The 14770-nt window shown below is 57.8% G+C and overlaps 1 protein-coding gene across 2 annotated transcripts in view; it reads right to left on the reverse strand.

Annotated features, from left to right (window-relative positions):
- Positions 1 to 5655: 5655 nt before the first annotated feature.
- Positions 5656 to 14770, reverse strand: part of WHRN (whirlin) — a 53510-nt gene continuing 44395 nt past the window's right edge. For both annotated transcript variants that reach the window (XM_086625156.1, XM_086625157.1), the window contains 5 exons: positions 10622 to 10693; positions 9616 to 10213; positions 6821 to 6999; positions 6246 to 6368; positions 5656 to 5838 (listed from right to left, as the gene is read on the reverse strand). In XM_086625156.1, the coding sequence (XP_086481282.1) occupies positions 5656 to 5838; positions 6246 to 6368; positions 6821 to 6999; positions 9616 to 10213; positions 10622 to 10693 (1155 nt within the window). The remainder of the gene's footprint in view (positions 5839 to 6245; positions 6369 to 6820; positions 7000 to 9615; positions 10214 to 10621; positions 10694 to 14770) is intronic.

Here is a 14770-nt window from a genome sequence, read left to right on the forward strand (position 1 = left end):
CGTACCGACATCCCCGTCACTGTGACCCCATTGGGGGTCCCCGAGGCAGCATCTCCCCAAGCACCCCAAAACCCTCCTGCGCCTGTGGCGTAGCTGGGTTTTTGCAGAAGTAGGAAACGATGCTCGGGTGCTTCCTGCAAATTTGCAGGCGACCACAAATTTTTTAACCCCAGCAGGCCCTGCACGGTGGGGGCCGAACCCTCCTCTTTTCATGAAAACCTTTTTTTTTTAATTTTTTTTTTTAAATCCAATTTGGAGCAAAACGCCAAAGTAAAATGGGGGGCACGTGGGATCCTTGGGACCATCGGCAGCTGCCCCATCCAAAAGCCATTGGGATGAAGGTCCTCCAGGAGGACAAGCAGCCCCAAAATTCAGTCATACAGCCCCAAAATTCAGCCAGGCGGACCCTCCCTCCTTGGAAATCCGGGCAAGCCCATATCCCGGATTTCCAAGGAGGGGGGGTCCACCTGGGCCCCACCCCAAGATGCTGCTCGCAGCCATAACCAGTCACCCTGGTGAGTCCTGGCACATTTGCAGGCGGGTAATTAATCCAGCTCGTTACTGTGTAATTAGTGGCACGCGAAAGGGGAGCTTGCGCAAGCTGCTGGCTGCTAACGAACCCACGGCACGGTCCCGGTCCCTGGGGTGGGTGTATTTAGTTGAGAGGTGCCGCTGGCTCAGCGATGAGGCGCAAACCCACGGCACCCACACGCTCCGGGGAAAGTCAGCCAATCCACACCGAAGCCTCAGATCTGCGAATCCCCTGGCTTAAATCCTGCTGTTAGTGGGGGTTTTGGGGTTATTTTCTGGTGCCCCCCCCAAAACCAAGGTCCTCGGGCATCATCCTTGCACCGGCAGCAGCGCGCTCCCAGCCCTGCCAGCATCCTCGGGGCTTTATGGGCAGGGAGCAAACCCCAAAGCATCCCTTAGGGTCTTGCAAAACTTCCAGGGAGTTTGCAGGAGGTTTGCTCCCTGTACATTAGCCGGGCAACTCCACTCTCTGCATCTGGAGATGCTCCACAGCTTCTCCTGCCGCCAGGGTGCTGCCACCAGGGAGGACGGGGTTGTCCATGGGATGCTTCAAGCTCTGCGGCTTCTCAATGCAGCTAAAAAGCCATTTTGGCTTTAGCCTCTCTCCTGGGTTGGATGTTTCCAGCCCTGAGCCCTGATCCACATCCTGGCCCAGAGAAGCAGCACATCACAGTGTCCCCAACCCGCCTCGAGCCCTGCAGCATCCCTGAGAAACGAGGAGCCCCAAACACCAGCCCCGGGGTGGGTCCCAGGGGGTGGGCGGTGGGTGAAGGAGCCTGTGGGTCCTGTTCTCTCGGGGCGAAAAGGGTTAAAATATTTCCTATTCGGTTTTGGCAGGCTGGTGCCTGGATCAAGCCTAACCCGCACCCCATCGGCTGTCACCCCCGTTCTGGGCAGTGTGCCCCCGGGCTGCACTGCCCGCAGGCTGCAGGATCTGCTTGCAAATCCAGCCATGTTTATGGCTTTCCCAGAAAGTCCCTCTGCCGATGGTCACGGTGGTGAGAGAGAAAAATCTTGGCATTTTTTTTCCCCCTTTAAGCGGGTTCCTTGCCGTTATGGTAGCACAGAAAAGCTTGAAAGATGATGTGGCTGCGTATGCAGGAACCACAAAGCAAATGCAAACAATCCCAAGTGTGTACGTGTGTGTGTATTATATATATATTTATTTATTTATTTTTATCTTGCTCTTTGAAAGCCAGGATTTTTCAACAAGGCAATCAGACAAAGAGCTAAAAAGAAATTTAAAAGCCTCAGCTAGAAAAAGTCTTTTACCCTTGAACTCTGCTCTGCTCGAGACCCTCAGGGCTGTCCCGAACTGTGCCCCGGAGGTGGAGACGCTCAGGCGAGGAAGGGGTTGCTCAGGGCAGTGATGAGTGCTGCCAGGTCTCTGCCTGTCCCTGCCCTTGGCTCCTAATCCCTGATCCCTTCCACAGGCAGCTTCACCCTCCACCACAGTGATCCTGTCCCTGTCCTGTTTTCTGCCCTGCCAACCCCCGTGGGACAGGGAGGTGGTGGGGCTGAGACCACCCAACTCATTGCACGTGTGAGGCAGAACCACAGCAGTGCAGTCGAGGCCAAAGCCCCTCCGTCACCTCTCTGGGTTTTATCGGCGGTGACAGCGGAGGAGACGTCGCATCCTCTGCCCCAGGGCTTGCTCGGTGACACGGAGCGGGGATGGGGTGCGAGGTGGGGGACAGCGCTGCTGTCACTCTGCCTTCGCTGCCTCATCAGCCTTGGGCAGAGCAGGCGGCTCTGCAACCCCCACCTCCATCCCTGCGATGTGAGAGGGAATAATTGTCACCGTGACCCAAAATAAAATCTCCATCCCTGGTCCGGGAGGTCTCGTCCCCCAGAGTGATGCAGCGGGGGCTTTAACCCCCCTACCGGGCCAAGGAATGGAGATTTTATTTTTCTAAACCCAAACTCAGCTGCAGAGAGCACCCGATCTCCCAAACATCCCAAGCACCCACAATCCTCAGGGACCTACACCCCAGCACCCCAAAAGGGTGAGCAGGCAGCGCCTGCAGCCCAAGACCTCCGACCACTGTTTTTTTGGTTTAAAAATATACATTTTTCTGAAAGAATGTCGAAGAAGTGAGGTTAAAAGCAGGCAAGGGGCGATGTCTGGCGCTGGCAAACTGCAGAGGAGGGCTGGTTTTGGGTGCATGGGTGTCTTGCAGCATCCCCACACTCCCCTTTTTATCCGAGCCCCTAAGCAGGAGCGGAATGTCAGTGCTGCCATCCAAAAGCATCTCTTTTTTTTTTTTTTGGAAGGGGGTTGAAGGACGCCAGAAGAACAGCCTCGGGCTGAAACTTGGCGAGGGGGTGTCTGCACTCCAGGAGGGAGGAATTCCTGGGTTAGAAACCCTTTTTTAAAAGCCCACAAAGTCTTGTTTTATGAGCATGAAAGAGGGCAGAGAAGCGGAAACGCTGCATTCTTAGTTCGTGCTATTTCCCATTAAAACGAGAGAGAAACCATCATAGCGAAGAAGAGCCCGACAAACCCTCCTCGTTCTCTGAAAGCACGCACGCCTCGTCCTGCACCATCCCTCTAAAGCCCACGCATCCCCCCAGTTCCTCTGCCTGGAGGGGCCACGTCCCCCCCAGCTTCCCCGCACCGGCACGTCCCCACGGCGAGGCACCGAAACCCCGCGGCGGCAGCGTCTCTCCATCGCTTACACCCAAGCAAAGCCCCACGGCGGGATGGGGAGCTGCTCCCGCGGCCGCTTTCCTGCCTCCTCCCCAGCACACGACACCTCCTGTTCCCAATGTAGGGCCCTGTCCTCCCTGGGGACATCGGCATCTGCGGGACCTGCCCTGGGAAGCTGTGGGTGAGCACCCAGGGCTGAACCCCAACGTGCCTGCGGGAGCCAGGGGCTGCCGATGGCCGTAATGCCCGTGAAGGGCGGCCTTAATCCCCGTCTGGAGAGAGCTGCCACCGCCGGTGGCACTCAGATCCCTTATTAGCGCGGGGCAGGGGGAGGCGGCGGGGGACACGGGGGGGGAGTAGCTGGCCCCGAGCAGCCGGGAGCGTGTAGGGGGGTTAACCAGCACCAGCTGGATTTGGGTAAACAGCGCATCGACTGCTACGCTCTCCGGGGAGCCCTTACAACATCCCTGCCCGGATCACTTCGAAAGGGTGCTGTAGAGCACGGGAAACCCGCGACACCCGGCCGGCACCCGCTGACTTTAAGGAACACAGCCGCCCCTTAAACGAAACAAGGAACTGAGGTCGAAGGCAGCTCTCGCAACTTCCTCGGAGGAGCCGCAGGCAGCGCCACGGCCTCGTGTCCCGCACCCTTGGAACAAGATGATCTTTAGGGTCCCTTCCAACCCAAACCATCCCATGATTCTATGATTCTAACCTCACGCTTGGCTTTGTGCCGCCCTTCGCAGCCCTGGCAACGCCAGCCTGATGAAACCATCCCGAAATCCTCCGGCTGCACGGCCTGCACACAAGCCGGGCGGCAGATTCAGCCCCGGGAGGGGGGAGGAAGCACCGGAATAAGAAAAGTTACGACAAGTTTCCTCGGGGCCACGAAGGCGCTGGTGGCGTGGGGCGGCGTGGGCACGACACGTGTTGGCAAGAAGCGGCACGTCCTGCATCCTCCCCGCGCATCCCCTAGGCCGTGGGGACCCCGGCGGGGCTGGGGGTCACCCCCCCCGCGCCGCCCTCCGCCCAGGGACCCCAACCGGGTCCCAGCTGCGAGCCAGCCCCGCCGGAGCCGGGCTCAGCAGCGCCGGAGACGGGCACTGAACACGGCCCCCGGGATGGGGCCCCCAGCTGCGCATCCAGCGGTGCCTCCAGCGGTGCCCCGGGGCCCCCACCTTCCCTCCCGCTGCAGCCGGCGATTTGCGGGGAGCAGCCGCGCCGCCCTGGCCCCACGCCCCGAGCCAGCCGCGGCTGCCCCCCGGGACACAGCTGGGGAGGGGCACATCTGGCCCGGAGGCACCGCTGGAGGGGCACCCCCCGCCCCGCGCATGCAACAGCTGCCCCGCGGCTGCTCACCTGCAGGGAGGGCCCGGCCCGGCCCCGCCGCCCCTCACCCGGCGCTGGGCGGCTCCGCACGGCGGCCCCGGCCCGGCCCCGCCGGACAATAGCGCGGGCCGCCGGCGGCGGGGGGCGGGGCCAGCGCCCTCATTAGCATCCCGGCGGCTTCCCGCCAATCCGAGAGGGGGACGGGAGGTCGTTAGCATAAACCCCGCCCTCTCCCGTATTTGCATAGCCCGCGGCGGGCGGCCAATCAGAGCGGCGGAGGGTGGTGCTCATTGTCATAATTTATGCAGCGCGGGCACCCCCTGCTGGGCCGCAGCGGGGCCGGGGATGGTCGTGGCCGTGGATGGGGACCGGGATCGGGATCGGGATCGGGATCGGGATCGGGATCGGGACCGGGACCGGGCCCGGGCCAGGACGGAGCATCAGCCACGATGCCTATGGCCACCGCACCCCCACCTGCCGTGCCGGTGCTGGGGTGCCCCGCAGCCATCCCTGCCCCTCACCTCCTTATCTCCTCCTGACCCGGCCCCCAAGACACCCCCACAAACGCAGCTTTTTTTCTAACCTGATAGATTTATTGAAAAATTAAAAGCACAAGCTCTGTATATATAAATACGACGACGTTGCCAGCGATTTACAAGGCCTCCAGTTGCTCTCTCCGCATCCCCACCCACGGCTGGTGGCACCCAACTGGGCACGGGGGCAAGCACCCAAGGGAGCAGCGACCACCCGAAAAACTCTCCAGCCTGAGCCACGGGCCCAACCTGCTCTGTGTGGCACTCAAATGACAGCAGGGACACCCAGACCTCCACCGTCCTCCCGCCCCGCTCCCCAAACTGGCCGAGGGGGAGAGGGTGTCCCCGAAGGGCAGCCTGCCCATCCCAGAGAGGACTGGGATGGAGCCTTTATGGGATGTGCACTGATTTCTACCCGTTCTCAGCCTGCCCTACCCAGCCAATGAGAGTCTGCGGTGGGTGGGGGGACATTTGGGAACGAGACGGGGGTGTCTGTACGTGCGGGAGGGCTCTGAGTAGTGAGATGCTGCTTTCACACCTCGGCACTGCCTCTCATCCCTGTTCCGGCTGCTTTCCATCCCAAGCCACGTTTCCAAAACCCATCTGGGGTTCCTAAAGGGCAACGTTGAATTCTGTCACCAAGAAATCAATATAGTCCTTTTCCTTCAACTTAAAGGCTTCGGCGATGATACGGGCGGCTTCCCGGTGCTCTTTGCCCCGTAGCCCCGTGCCGTTCACCTCCAAAATGACGTGGCCCACCTTCAGCTTCCCGCAGTTGTGCGCCGAGCCCCCGCGCTGCAGGAGAAGAGGTGGTCAGCTCGTGCTCCCGCCAGGAATGAAATACAGGCGGGTTCGGGAAAACAGGAAATGTTTCGGAAAGAGGGAATGAATTGTCACCGGGATTGCCCAGACTCCTCACCTCTTGAAACGTCTGCAGCAGATCTTTGCCTCCCAGGATGTGTTTTACGGTATGGGATCATCCATGGGACATGAACGCAATGTTCAGCAATCCCCTGCCCCCAGCAGAACGATGCCTTTGATATCTCGGGAGACTCAGGGCTATAGGAGGGGGAAAGCACCCCTCCAAAATTCCCCCCCGGGACAGGGCTGCTGCTACACTCCGGTTGCGGCTGAAGGGCTTTCCTGAGCCTGGCCAGGGATGGGACGTGCAGCGAGTTCTTCCCAGTCTCAGCCTGCCCTACCTGGATGGTGACGATGCGGGGCAGCGGCTGCCGTGTGTTCGCTCCACCCTCAATGGCGATCCCCAAGGTCGGTGCGCTCTTGGACACTCGGATCAGACACGACGTGGGCTCCAGGAGCCCCGGCTGTGGGGAGAGACGGCAGCGCTGCCGAGGGAGGCCGGGCACCGTCTGCCTGCCTCAAGGCAGGCTCACCCACAGCCGCTTCCATGGGAGAGGGACAGACAGGCTGCCTGCAGTTGCTTTCTGACTCCTGACATCCAGGATCCCAACTGTGTGCAGGTCTGGAAGGGTTTGGGGAGGAGCAGAGCAGCTGCCTACACCCATCAACCTTGCCACCTCCTACGATGCCCCTCTTGGCCACTCCTGGGTCCCTTCCCCACAGCTCAGCCCACCAGCGAGCTGGCCCAGTTCATTAAACAAGAGGATTAATAACCCATCAAAGCACAAAAGAGGGCAGAGGAAGCAGAACTGGCCCACAGCTGGACAAGGCAGCAGGGAGCACTGCCTGTGGCAGCCCCAGGTGCCCACCTCCCACCACCAGCAGCACCCCCAGCTCCCCGGGCACCCAGCCTCACCGGCTTGGAAGCCCCCTCTGCCACTCCCTCGCTCCTCGCAGCCTCCTTGAGGCTTCGGCTTTTCCCAGGGACCGGCTGCCGGCTCTTGTCCTTGCCGCTCATCTCGACCTCCCCGATGTCCACCCCGCTGTCCTCGCTGAGGGTCTGCCCGCTGTCCGACAGCTGGGAGAGCGTGGAGGCTGGGGAGAGACGAGGGCTGTTAGAGGTCGGGCAGCCCGGCTCTGCGGCCAGCTGAGCACCCCTAGGGCCATGTACCAGAGGGAGGACGTCTCACCCACTCCCAGGGCTGGGCAGATTCCCTGGGATTTAGACTGGCCCCTCTAATCTGCTGTGCTCTCGTGAGATACCCCCTGCAGTGCTGTGTTCAGCTCTGGGGTCCCCAACACAAGAAGGACACGAAGCTGTTGGAGCGGGACCAGAGGAGGCCACCAAGCTGATCCCAGGGCTGGAGAAACTCTGCTATGGAGACAGGCTGAGAGAGTTGGGGCTGTTCAGCCTGGAGAAGAGAAGGCTCCGGGGAGACCTTCCAGCACCTAAAGGTACTACAAGAAAGCTGGAGAGGGGCTTTGGACAAGGGCGTGTAGTGACAGGACAAGGGGTAATGGCTTTGAACTGAAAGAGGGGAGATTTAGATCAGGTATAAGGATGAAATTCTTCCCTCTGAGGGTGGTGAGGCACTGGAACAGGTTGCCCAGAGAAGCTGTGGCTGCCCCATCCCTGGCAGTGTTCAAGGCCAGGCTGGATGAGGCTTTGAGCAACCTGGTGTAGTGGAAGGTGTCCCTGCCCATGGCAGGGGGGTTGGAACTACATGATCTTGAAGTTCCCTTCCAACTCAAACCATTCTGTGATTCTATGGCTCTGAGTGGGGTTCCCAAGCAGAGGTCCCTCCTGAAGAGCCAAGCTGTGCACAGGGAGCACCAAGGAATGAGAGGTCTCAAACCAAGGTCCAGGATCCAACTCAGATCCCTTACTGGGGTGGAGGCAGAGGGTGATGAGCTCAGGGATCCTGCTGAGCCAGCCCATGCTCGGCACCAGGGTCTGCAAGGAGACGGGGACAGACCCGAGCACAGAGGAGCTGCCAGGTGGGAGCCTTCTCCCCTTCGAGGACGAAGACTCTGGAGCGCAGGTCAGGACTCTGCCTCTGGAAATGTCAGGTGCGACAGCACCTGCGGAGAGGGCTGGAGGGCGGGGACATGGGCTCGGGGACTTGGCGGAGTTGGGGTCACACCGCTGCCACCCCTCGGGCAGGATCCGGCCCCCAGCCAGGGGCAGGGGGAGGACTCCGGCCCCTCGTTCATTACCGAGATTAATGAACTAATTGCAGCGGGAGGACGGTGCCACAGGAGGGCGACAATGTCACTCGCAGCGGGTCCGACGGAGCCGGGATGCGAGCACGAGCAGCTCGCGGGGGGCTCACAGGGGCTCGGGGATGCTGTGGGTCCCCCCAGGCCCAAAGGGTCTCAGCCGAAAGCAGAGCCCACCCCCCTGGGCACCCTCAGGGCTCCAGGACCACCCGTCCCGCTGGACCAGAGCCATTTGCCGAGGGCCCTGTGGAGCCCAGCATCTCCCTCACTTCCGCTCCTTTTTCCTGGGGATATATTAAAGATAAATCATAGAATCATAGAATGGTTTGGGTTGGAAAGGACCTTCAAGACCATCTAGTTCCAACCCCCTTGCCAAGGGCAGGGACACCCTCCACTACACCAGGTTGCTCGAAGCCTCATCCAACCTGGCCTGGAACACTTCCAGGGATGGAGCAGCCACAGCTTCTCTGGGCAACCTGTGCCAGTGCCTCACCACCCTCAGAGGGAAGAATTTCTTCCTTATATGTAATCGAAATCTGCCCTCTTTCAGTTTAAAGCCATTGCCCCTTGTCCTGTCACTACATGCCCTTGTCCAAAGCCCCTCTCCAGCTTTCTTGTAGCCCCTTTAGGTACTGGAAGGTCTCTCCGGAGCCTTCTCTTCTCCAGGCTGAACAACCCCAACTCTCTCAAATCTGACCCCCAAGCTCTATGTGATCGCAATCAAATTTTTATTTTTATTTTTCCAAAACCTGAAGTTAATAGGAAAATCCTAGAATTACATCTTTTTTTTTTTTCCTTTTTTCTTTTAAAACTCCACTGGAAACAGATTTTATGAACTAACGCAGCAAAGCCCACACAAGAGAGACGTCACAACCAACTGCCTAATAGAGCTCAGTCTTTAAGCAAATGTCAGCCCAAATCACACCGGGGAGCCAGGGAGGCTGCAAAGAGCCTGGCCCTGGGCCTCGCACATTTTCCAGCATTGCCAAAATTCAGGGCTGAGGGCTTTGTCTCGGAGATTAACACCCTACTGCTGATCACATTGCAGAAATTTTTATGCGTTTCCTGGATTTTCACTTTTTTTTTGGCCATGATGCTGTCAAGCTGTTTTCTGCAATTGGAAATTCATCTTGGGGAAGCGGAAAAAGCAAACCGGCACATGGCCACATGACTACCGAACATTGCCACGCCGATCCAGGCTCTGTGGCTTTCACCCTACCCCATGGACCTGGAGTTTGAACCAAAATCACACCGTTTGCCCCTGTGGCCCCTCCCTGGTTGGCACTGCCATCCCCCAGTCCCCCTGGGAACAGGAAAGTCCTGCCACCAAATCTGGTGCTCAGGCAGGGACCTGCAGCCTGATGCAGGTCTTACTCTTCCAACTTCCAACCCCAGTTCCTACCCTTGAGATCCATCTCTTTTCCTGTTTCTTTCTCAAGGAACACCCCAGAGAGGGTCTTTTCACCCTGCGGTTGATAACGTGACACCCACCTCTGGCCTGGGGTAAGGGCCTCACTTCGTTGACGTCGGGCTCGCTGTTGGGTTGGTGAACCTCCACCATGATGAAATGCTGGTTGGTCACAGCCTGGGGGCTGCCCTTGTCTGGTGGGGGGGGGGCCGGGTGGGGTGGAGGAGGAGGAGGAGACGGGGAAGGGGGGCTCTGAAGCCCACCAGCTGCAGGGCCGTCTGGGGGTGGGCTCTTCAACCTTGTTGGGGACTGGACCCTGGGGAAGGGACCAATGGGGTGTTGGCTGACCAAGGAGAGCTGGGCATCCATTTGCCTCCTGGAGCTGTGCAGGGCTGGGGAAATGGTAGCATAGATAGCGTTTGGGGCAGACTCCTCGGTGGATGTGGTAGCAGTGGAAGTCATGCTGACGGTGTCCTTCTCGGAGTGGCTAGGAGGGGGCGTGGGGTTTCGGGGGGCCACGAAGAAGAGGCCTGACTGAGAGGACTCGGAGGAAGGGCGCTTGGGCTTTTCTTTCTCTGGGTTCCTGTGCTGGGCAGCAGAGGGGTCCAGCATCCGAGGGGCTGAAGGAGGAGGTGGAGGCTTGAAGTTGGGTGGTTCATCTGGGAAGGAGGAGAGATCATCCTGCCAGGCCAAGAAGAGAAGCCTTTAGGACACCATGCTCAGCTGCGAGAGCTTCCCCAGGCTCACAGTCACTGCATCTCACACCGCCTTCTCACAGCGACCACGGCAAAATGAGCCGATTTTCACAGAAACGCCTTTCTGACCTTATCGGCGATAAGAATACGACTCAGAAATGAGGATGATTAGAGGACAAACTACCCAACTTTCGCTCTGGTTTGCACCGATCCTGCTCTTACTCAGCCAGCCAGAATCCTCCTTCCTAACTGACCTGATTAATTCGCTTTATTGGCTGCAGTGACATCCACAGGCAGGTGATGGGCAAAGAGCTACAGAGGCTGAGGCAAAACTCGGTATCATCGATTTGCCTGCAGCTCCCACCCGAGGTGCAGCAGTGGTGCCGTGTCTTACCAGGGAGATGTCCGGCAGCGTGTTGATGCTACTTTGGTGGCTGTCTCCACCTCCTTCCAATTCTGACGTGTTCTGACAGGGCAAAGAAGGAAGAGAAAACCAGGTCACAGCAGCAAGGAGCAACCATCACAGCACCAACATGATGTGGAACATGCAGAGTGATGCACGGCATCTCCCAAACCCCCCCAGGCAAGGCCAGTCTTTCACCCAGTCTTTCACTGGCAGGTTCCCTAGAGACTCACACGTATGAGCAAAGCAACTTGGTTGGGAAAGGGACTCTCCCAAGTTAAGAAGGGTGCTCTAAGCGTGCTGTGAGCCTGAGCGACCAGGGCAATTTCCTCTGCAGCGGAGGAGCAGGCTCCTCTGAACTCAGATCTCAGCTCCTCATGTTAAATTTGAGGGGAGGAACCAGCTCTGAGGGCTGCTGGTTCGATGCCTGGGTCTTTCCCAGGAAAAGGACAATGAAAATGTTTAAAACTTCCCTCCCTTGCAAACCAGAGCCACCAGTCTCAGATGCAAATAGAAGCTGCGGCCACTGCCTTTGCTTTACGAGTCAAGATGTCACGAGAAAATGTCACAACATGGCTCTGAACACACACCAGAAATCAAGAAGGGCTTAGGGAATGTGTCTGTCTGCACAGGGGCAGCTGTCATCGGGACGGACCCAAGCACAGGATGCTGAGTATAGCCCAGCAGAGCAAACGGGCACCCTGGCTAAGGAGCAGCGGGGAGCAGACACAGGGTGTGCAGTGGAGGGTGCAGAGCTCTGCCCTGGCGAGCCAGGCCTGGCCCTGAACAGGGCTGAACCCAGCTGGTCCCGAGCCCAGCCCAGAGCCATGGCTCTGCTGGCTGTGCCCCCCGTGCTGGGGGGTGCTCTGCCCACTGTGCACGTCCCCAGCTCTGCCTGGTTCCCCTGCAAAGCCCTGAAAGGGCAAACCCCCCTCCCACAGTAACTCCTGATCCGGAGAGGTGCAGCTGCTGCTCTGAAAGGGTGGACATCGTTTCCGTCATGTCCATGGGGATGTTTGTCTGTTTGTGCCGGAACGGGCAAGGTACAGTTTGTGTTTAACTGTGCGTTATTTATTGCAGGGTAAACAACTGATTAGTTGAAATGCTGGTGCATCTGCATTCCCCCCATCTGCTGGAGGCTGCTGCTGTGCCTGTAAGATGTTAGCGTCCCAAAATAGACACGGGAGACAATTAAGAGCATTAGAGAAGCAGCAAAAACATTGATGGGAAGTGCTTTTATCTCTGTGGCTTCAGAAGGAACCCTGGAGAATGAGAAGTAAAAGAAACAGCTTGTTCAGAGAGCGACAGGGAAAGTATTAGCTTGGGAAACCATTTCTTCCTCTCATTAGGGCCGATTTCATCACCAACTAATCCAACATAAAGGCAGGTGGTTTTTGAAAAAGAAACATCCTCTACCCCTTCTAGGGTTACTGACCCTGCAGCCAAGCCAGGGCAGAAGACTGATTTGGCTGAAACACATGGAATAGCAACAGAAAGATCAGGCTTTGGCCAGACCTGACGTGCCCCAGGACTGTGCGTATCCAAGTGCTGCCATGAAGGACGAGGCGATACCACACGCCTGAGGCTGGAGGAAGAGGCAGGCAGGGCTATTTCAAAAGCCACCTGCCTTTGTATTGATTAAAACAATCATGAAACTCTCTGGGCCGTGCACGTGTGAGCAATAGGACTTCAGATCTGATCGAAGTGCCAATGAGTTTAAAAAGCTCGAGTGCCGTCACGTCCCTGCGTGACGCCAAGGAGCGGAGATGCTCAGCCAGATGGAACGCGGCGCTGGGGAAACTGCCCCAAAGTGTCCCAGCATGCTCCCCCCAAAGCTCCCTCCTTCTGCTGTCATCTCTAAAGCTGCTCTGCAGAAAGCTGCCCGAGTACCAGCCTCCCCCTGCACCAGCCCACCTCCAAATGCTGCCCAGAGCCTTTAATCCAGCCAAATGGCTGTGTGCACACGGAAAGGAGCCAAGGCAGAGATGGTGGCATTTCAGCACCAGCCCGGCCACGTTTGGGAGGATCTCAGCTGCGTCCCGCGCTCTTCCCTCTCCAGCCCTGCCTCTGCCAGCCTCAACCTGCCTCCAAGAGTTCACTGAGCTCTTGGCAAACGCACGAGGACCAGACCCCTGCGATATGACCGGGAGCAGCGTGCTGGCTAATAGCCATGGTTACATTGGTACTAGAAAGAGAAGAGTCTGCTCGATGCCCCCCTAAAATCTGCCGGTGCCATCTCCCCCAGTCCTGCCACTGAACTTTGTGCCCATCACTGCGACATCAAGCCCATCCCAGAGCGCATCGTGTGCAGTGTCCCAGCCTAGGCCTGGAGCCAGGACTGGTCTGCACCGAGGCTGGAATCCTCCTGGCAAACGGAGGGTGGGCACAGCCAGCTGCGCCCCATGCCCTCCCTGCCAGCCCAGCCAGACCACCGGAATCCCGCTGCCCCGGCTCTGCTCTCCCAGCACAGCCGGGGCCACCAGGGACACGGATACTGCTCATCATCTTCAGGGCACTTTTTTTTTTCTGCTGAAGCATGCAGGCAGGAGATTTGCCTTTCCCCAAGCTTGGTACTTTGGGGGCAAAAGCAATTAAATAGAACTTGTTCTGGGCTATAAAATGTAATGGCTTTTAAGCCGAGTACATTTGCTTTCAGGAATTGGCTATTTTAAGATTGTGCTTTCCTGGATTTCCTTTGAAAGGCCCATCAAAGCCACGTGCCACTGCTCTGAAAAATGAGTATTTATTGAGGAGGCTGCTCCCTCCTGCTGACTCTCTGCTCCCTTACCCCATCTATTTTCTAGTTACCTATAGAAATTGGGCCAGACGGGGCCCTTCCCGCCCCTCTGCAGGGAGCAGCTGGGGGACTTTTGTCCTTCCTATCTCGCATGGAACCCATGGTAGGAGCGGTGGAGGTGGAGAGCATCTTTCAGACAGGCAGCCAGTCTCTATCCGCTGATTAAGTGGTGGAGAAACCGCCACCTCCCTGGGGAATACAACCCAACCTTTAATTAACCCCACAGCTCCAAATGAGTCCCTTATTTTCCAGTTACTGCTAACGAAAGCTTTGCAGAGCTACTCAGCCTGACTCCCCCAGGGATTAAATTTGGAACAACTGTGCCAGTCTGAGAATAAGCCCAGCTTCCCTCCCCTCTCCCCTTCCCTCTCCCACTCCAGAACGCATCCGCAGGGCTGGAGGAGCCCAGAGCCCCCCGCCCAGCCCCAGCCTCAGCACAGACCTCTCTGACTCTGGGGACTCTGAGGGTGACACAGTGACACCCACGCGGTGTCTCCACTCGGTCTCTACCCTCATCACCTGAAAGGATCGTGCCAATCACATGGGACCCTCCACAGGAGATGTCTGTGCCTCTCCTGGAGGGGGTCAGAGGACAGCTGGGAGCTGGAGCAGCTCCGTAATGGGGGCCATGGGTGAGGATGATGTCCCCTGTTTCTCCGCTCTCGTTCTGCCCTCACTCTGGGGACACAGAGGTCATCTGCCAAAGAGGCTGTGGGCTCTTGTGCTTGAGATTCACCTTCCAGAGAAAGGAACGGTTCATTTTCATCCTCTCCTTACTTATATCTCTTGTGAAACGGAGACCAAAGACAGACAGGGACTAGCAGCTCAACTGCATTACTGGGTCCCATCCTGCAGCTTCAGGGAGCTGGGAGCAAGTCAGCACCTGTGGAATCAGGCTCTGGGAGGAGAAAGCACCTTTCGATGGCAGCATCTTTGCTAGGAGGCAGTGGAGAATTAAAATGAAATCAACAGGGATTTCAGTTCCTTAATCCTAACAAAGAGGCTGGGGCAGGAGGCAGGGACAAAGGAAAGGCCAGGCTGCCTTGCTGTAAGCAATTAGCAACTCATACCGCTCCCATCAGACAAGTTACATCTGATTATTCCAGTCTACATTTAACCTCTGCTTCGCAGGACTCATCTTGAGATCCAAGATCCACAAGAGGTGATGGCAACGGATAAGCAGGCACACAGCAGCCATGGGTGGCACTAGCAAACACGGTTTTGTCTCATCTCCAAGTATCCTTCCAGCATCCTGTAATGGGACCACTTTTCACATGGCAGGTTCTGATCAGCCTCATACTGGTTATTTTTGGCCTAAGCTCACCCACTGACCCACAGAGAGC

This window comes from Tauraco erythrolophus, chromosome 22, assembly GCF_009769465.1.
Source record: "Tauraco erythrolophus isolate bTauEry1 chromosome 22, bTauEry1.pri, whole genome shotgun sequence".
Taxonomy (NCBI): domain Eukaryota; kingdom Metazoa; phylum Chordata; class Aves; order Musophagiformes; family Musophagidae; genus Tauraco; species Tauraco erythrolophus.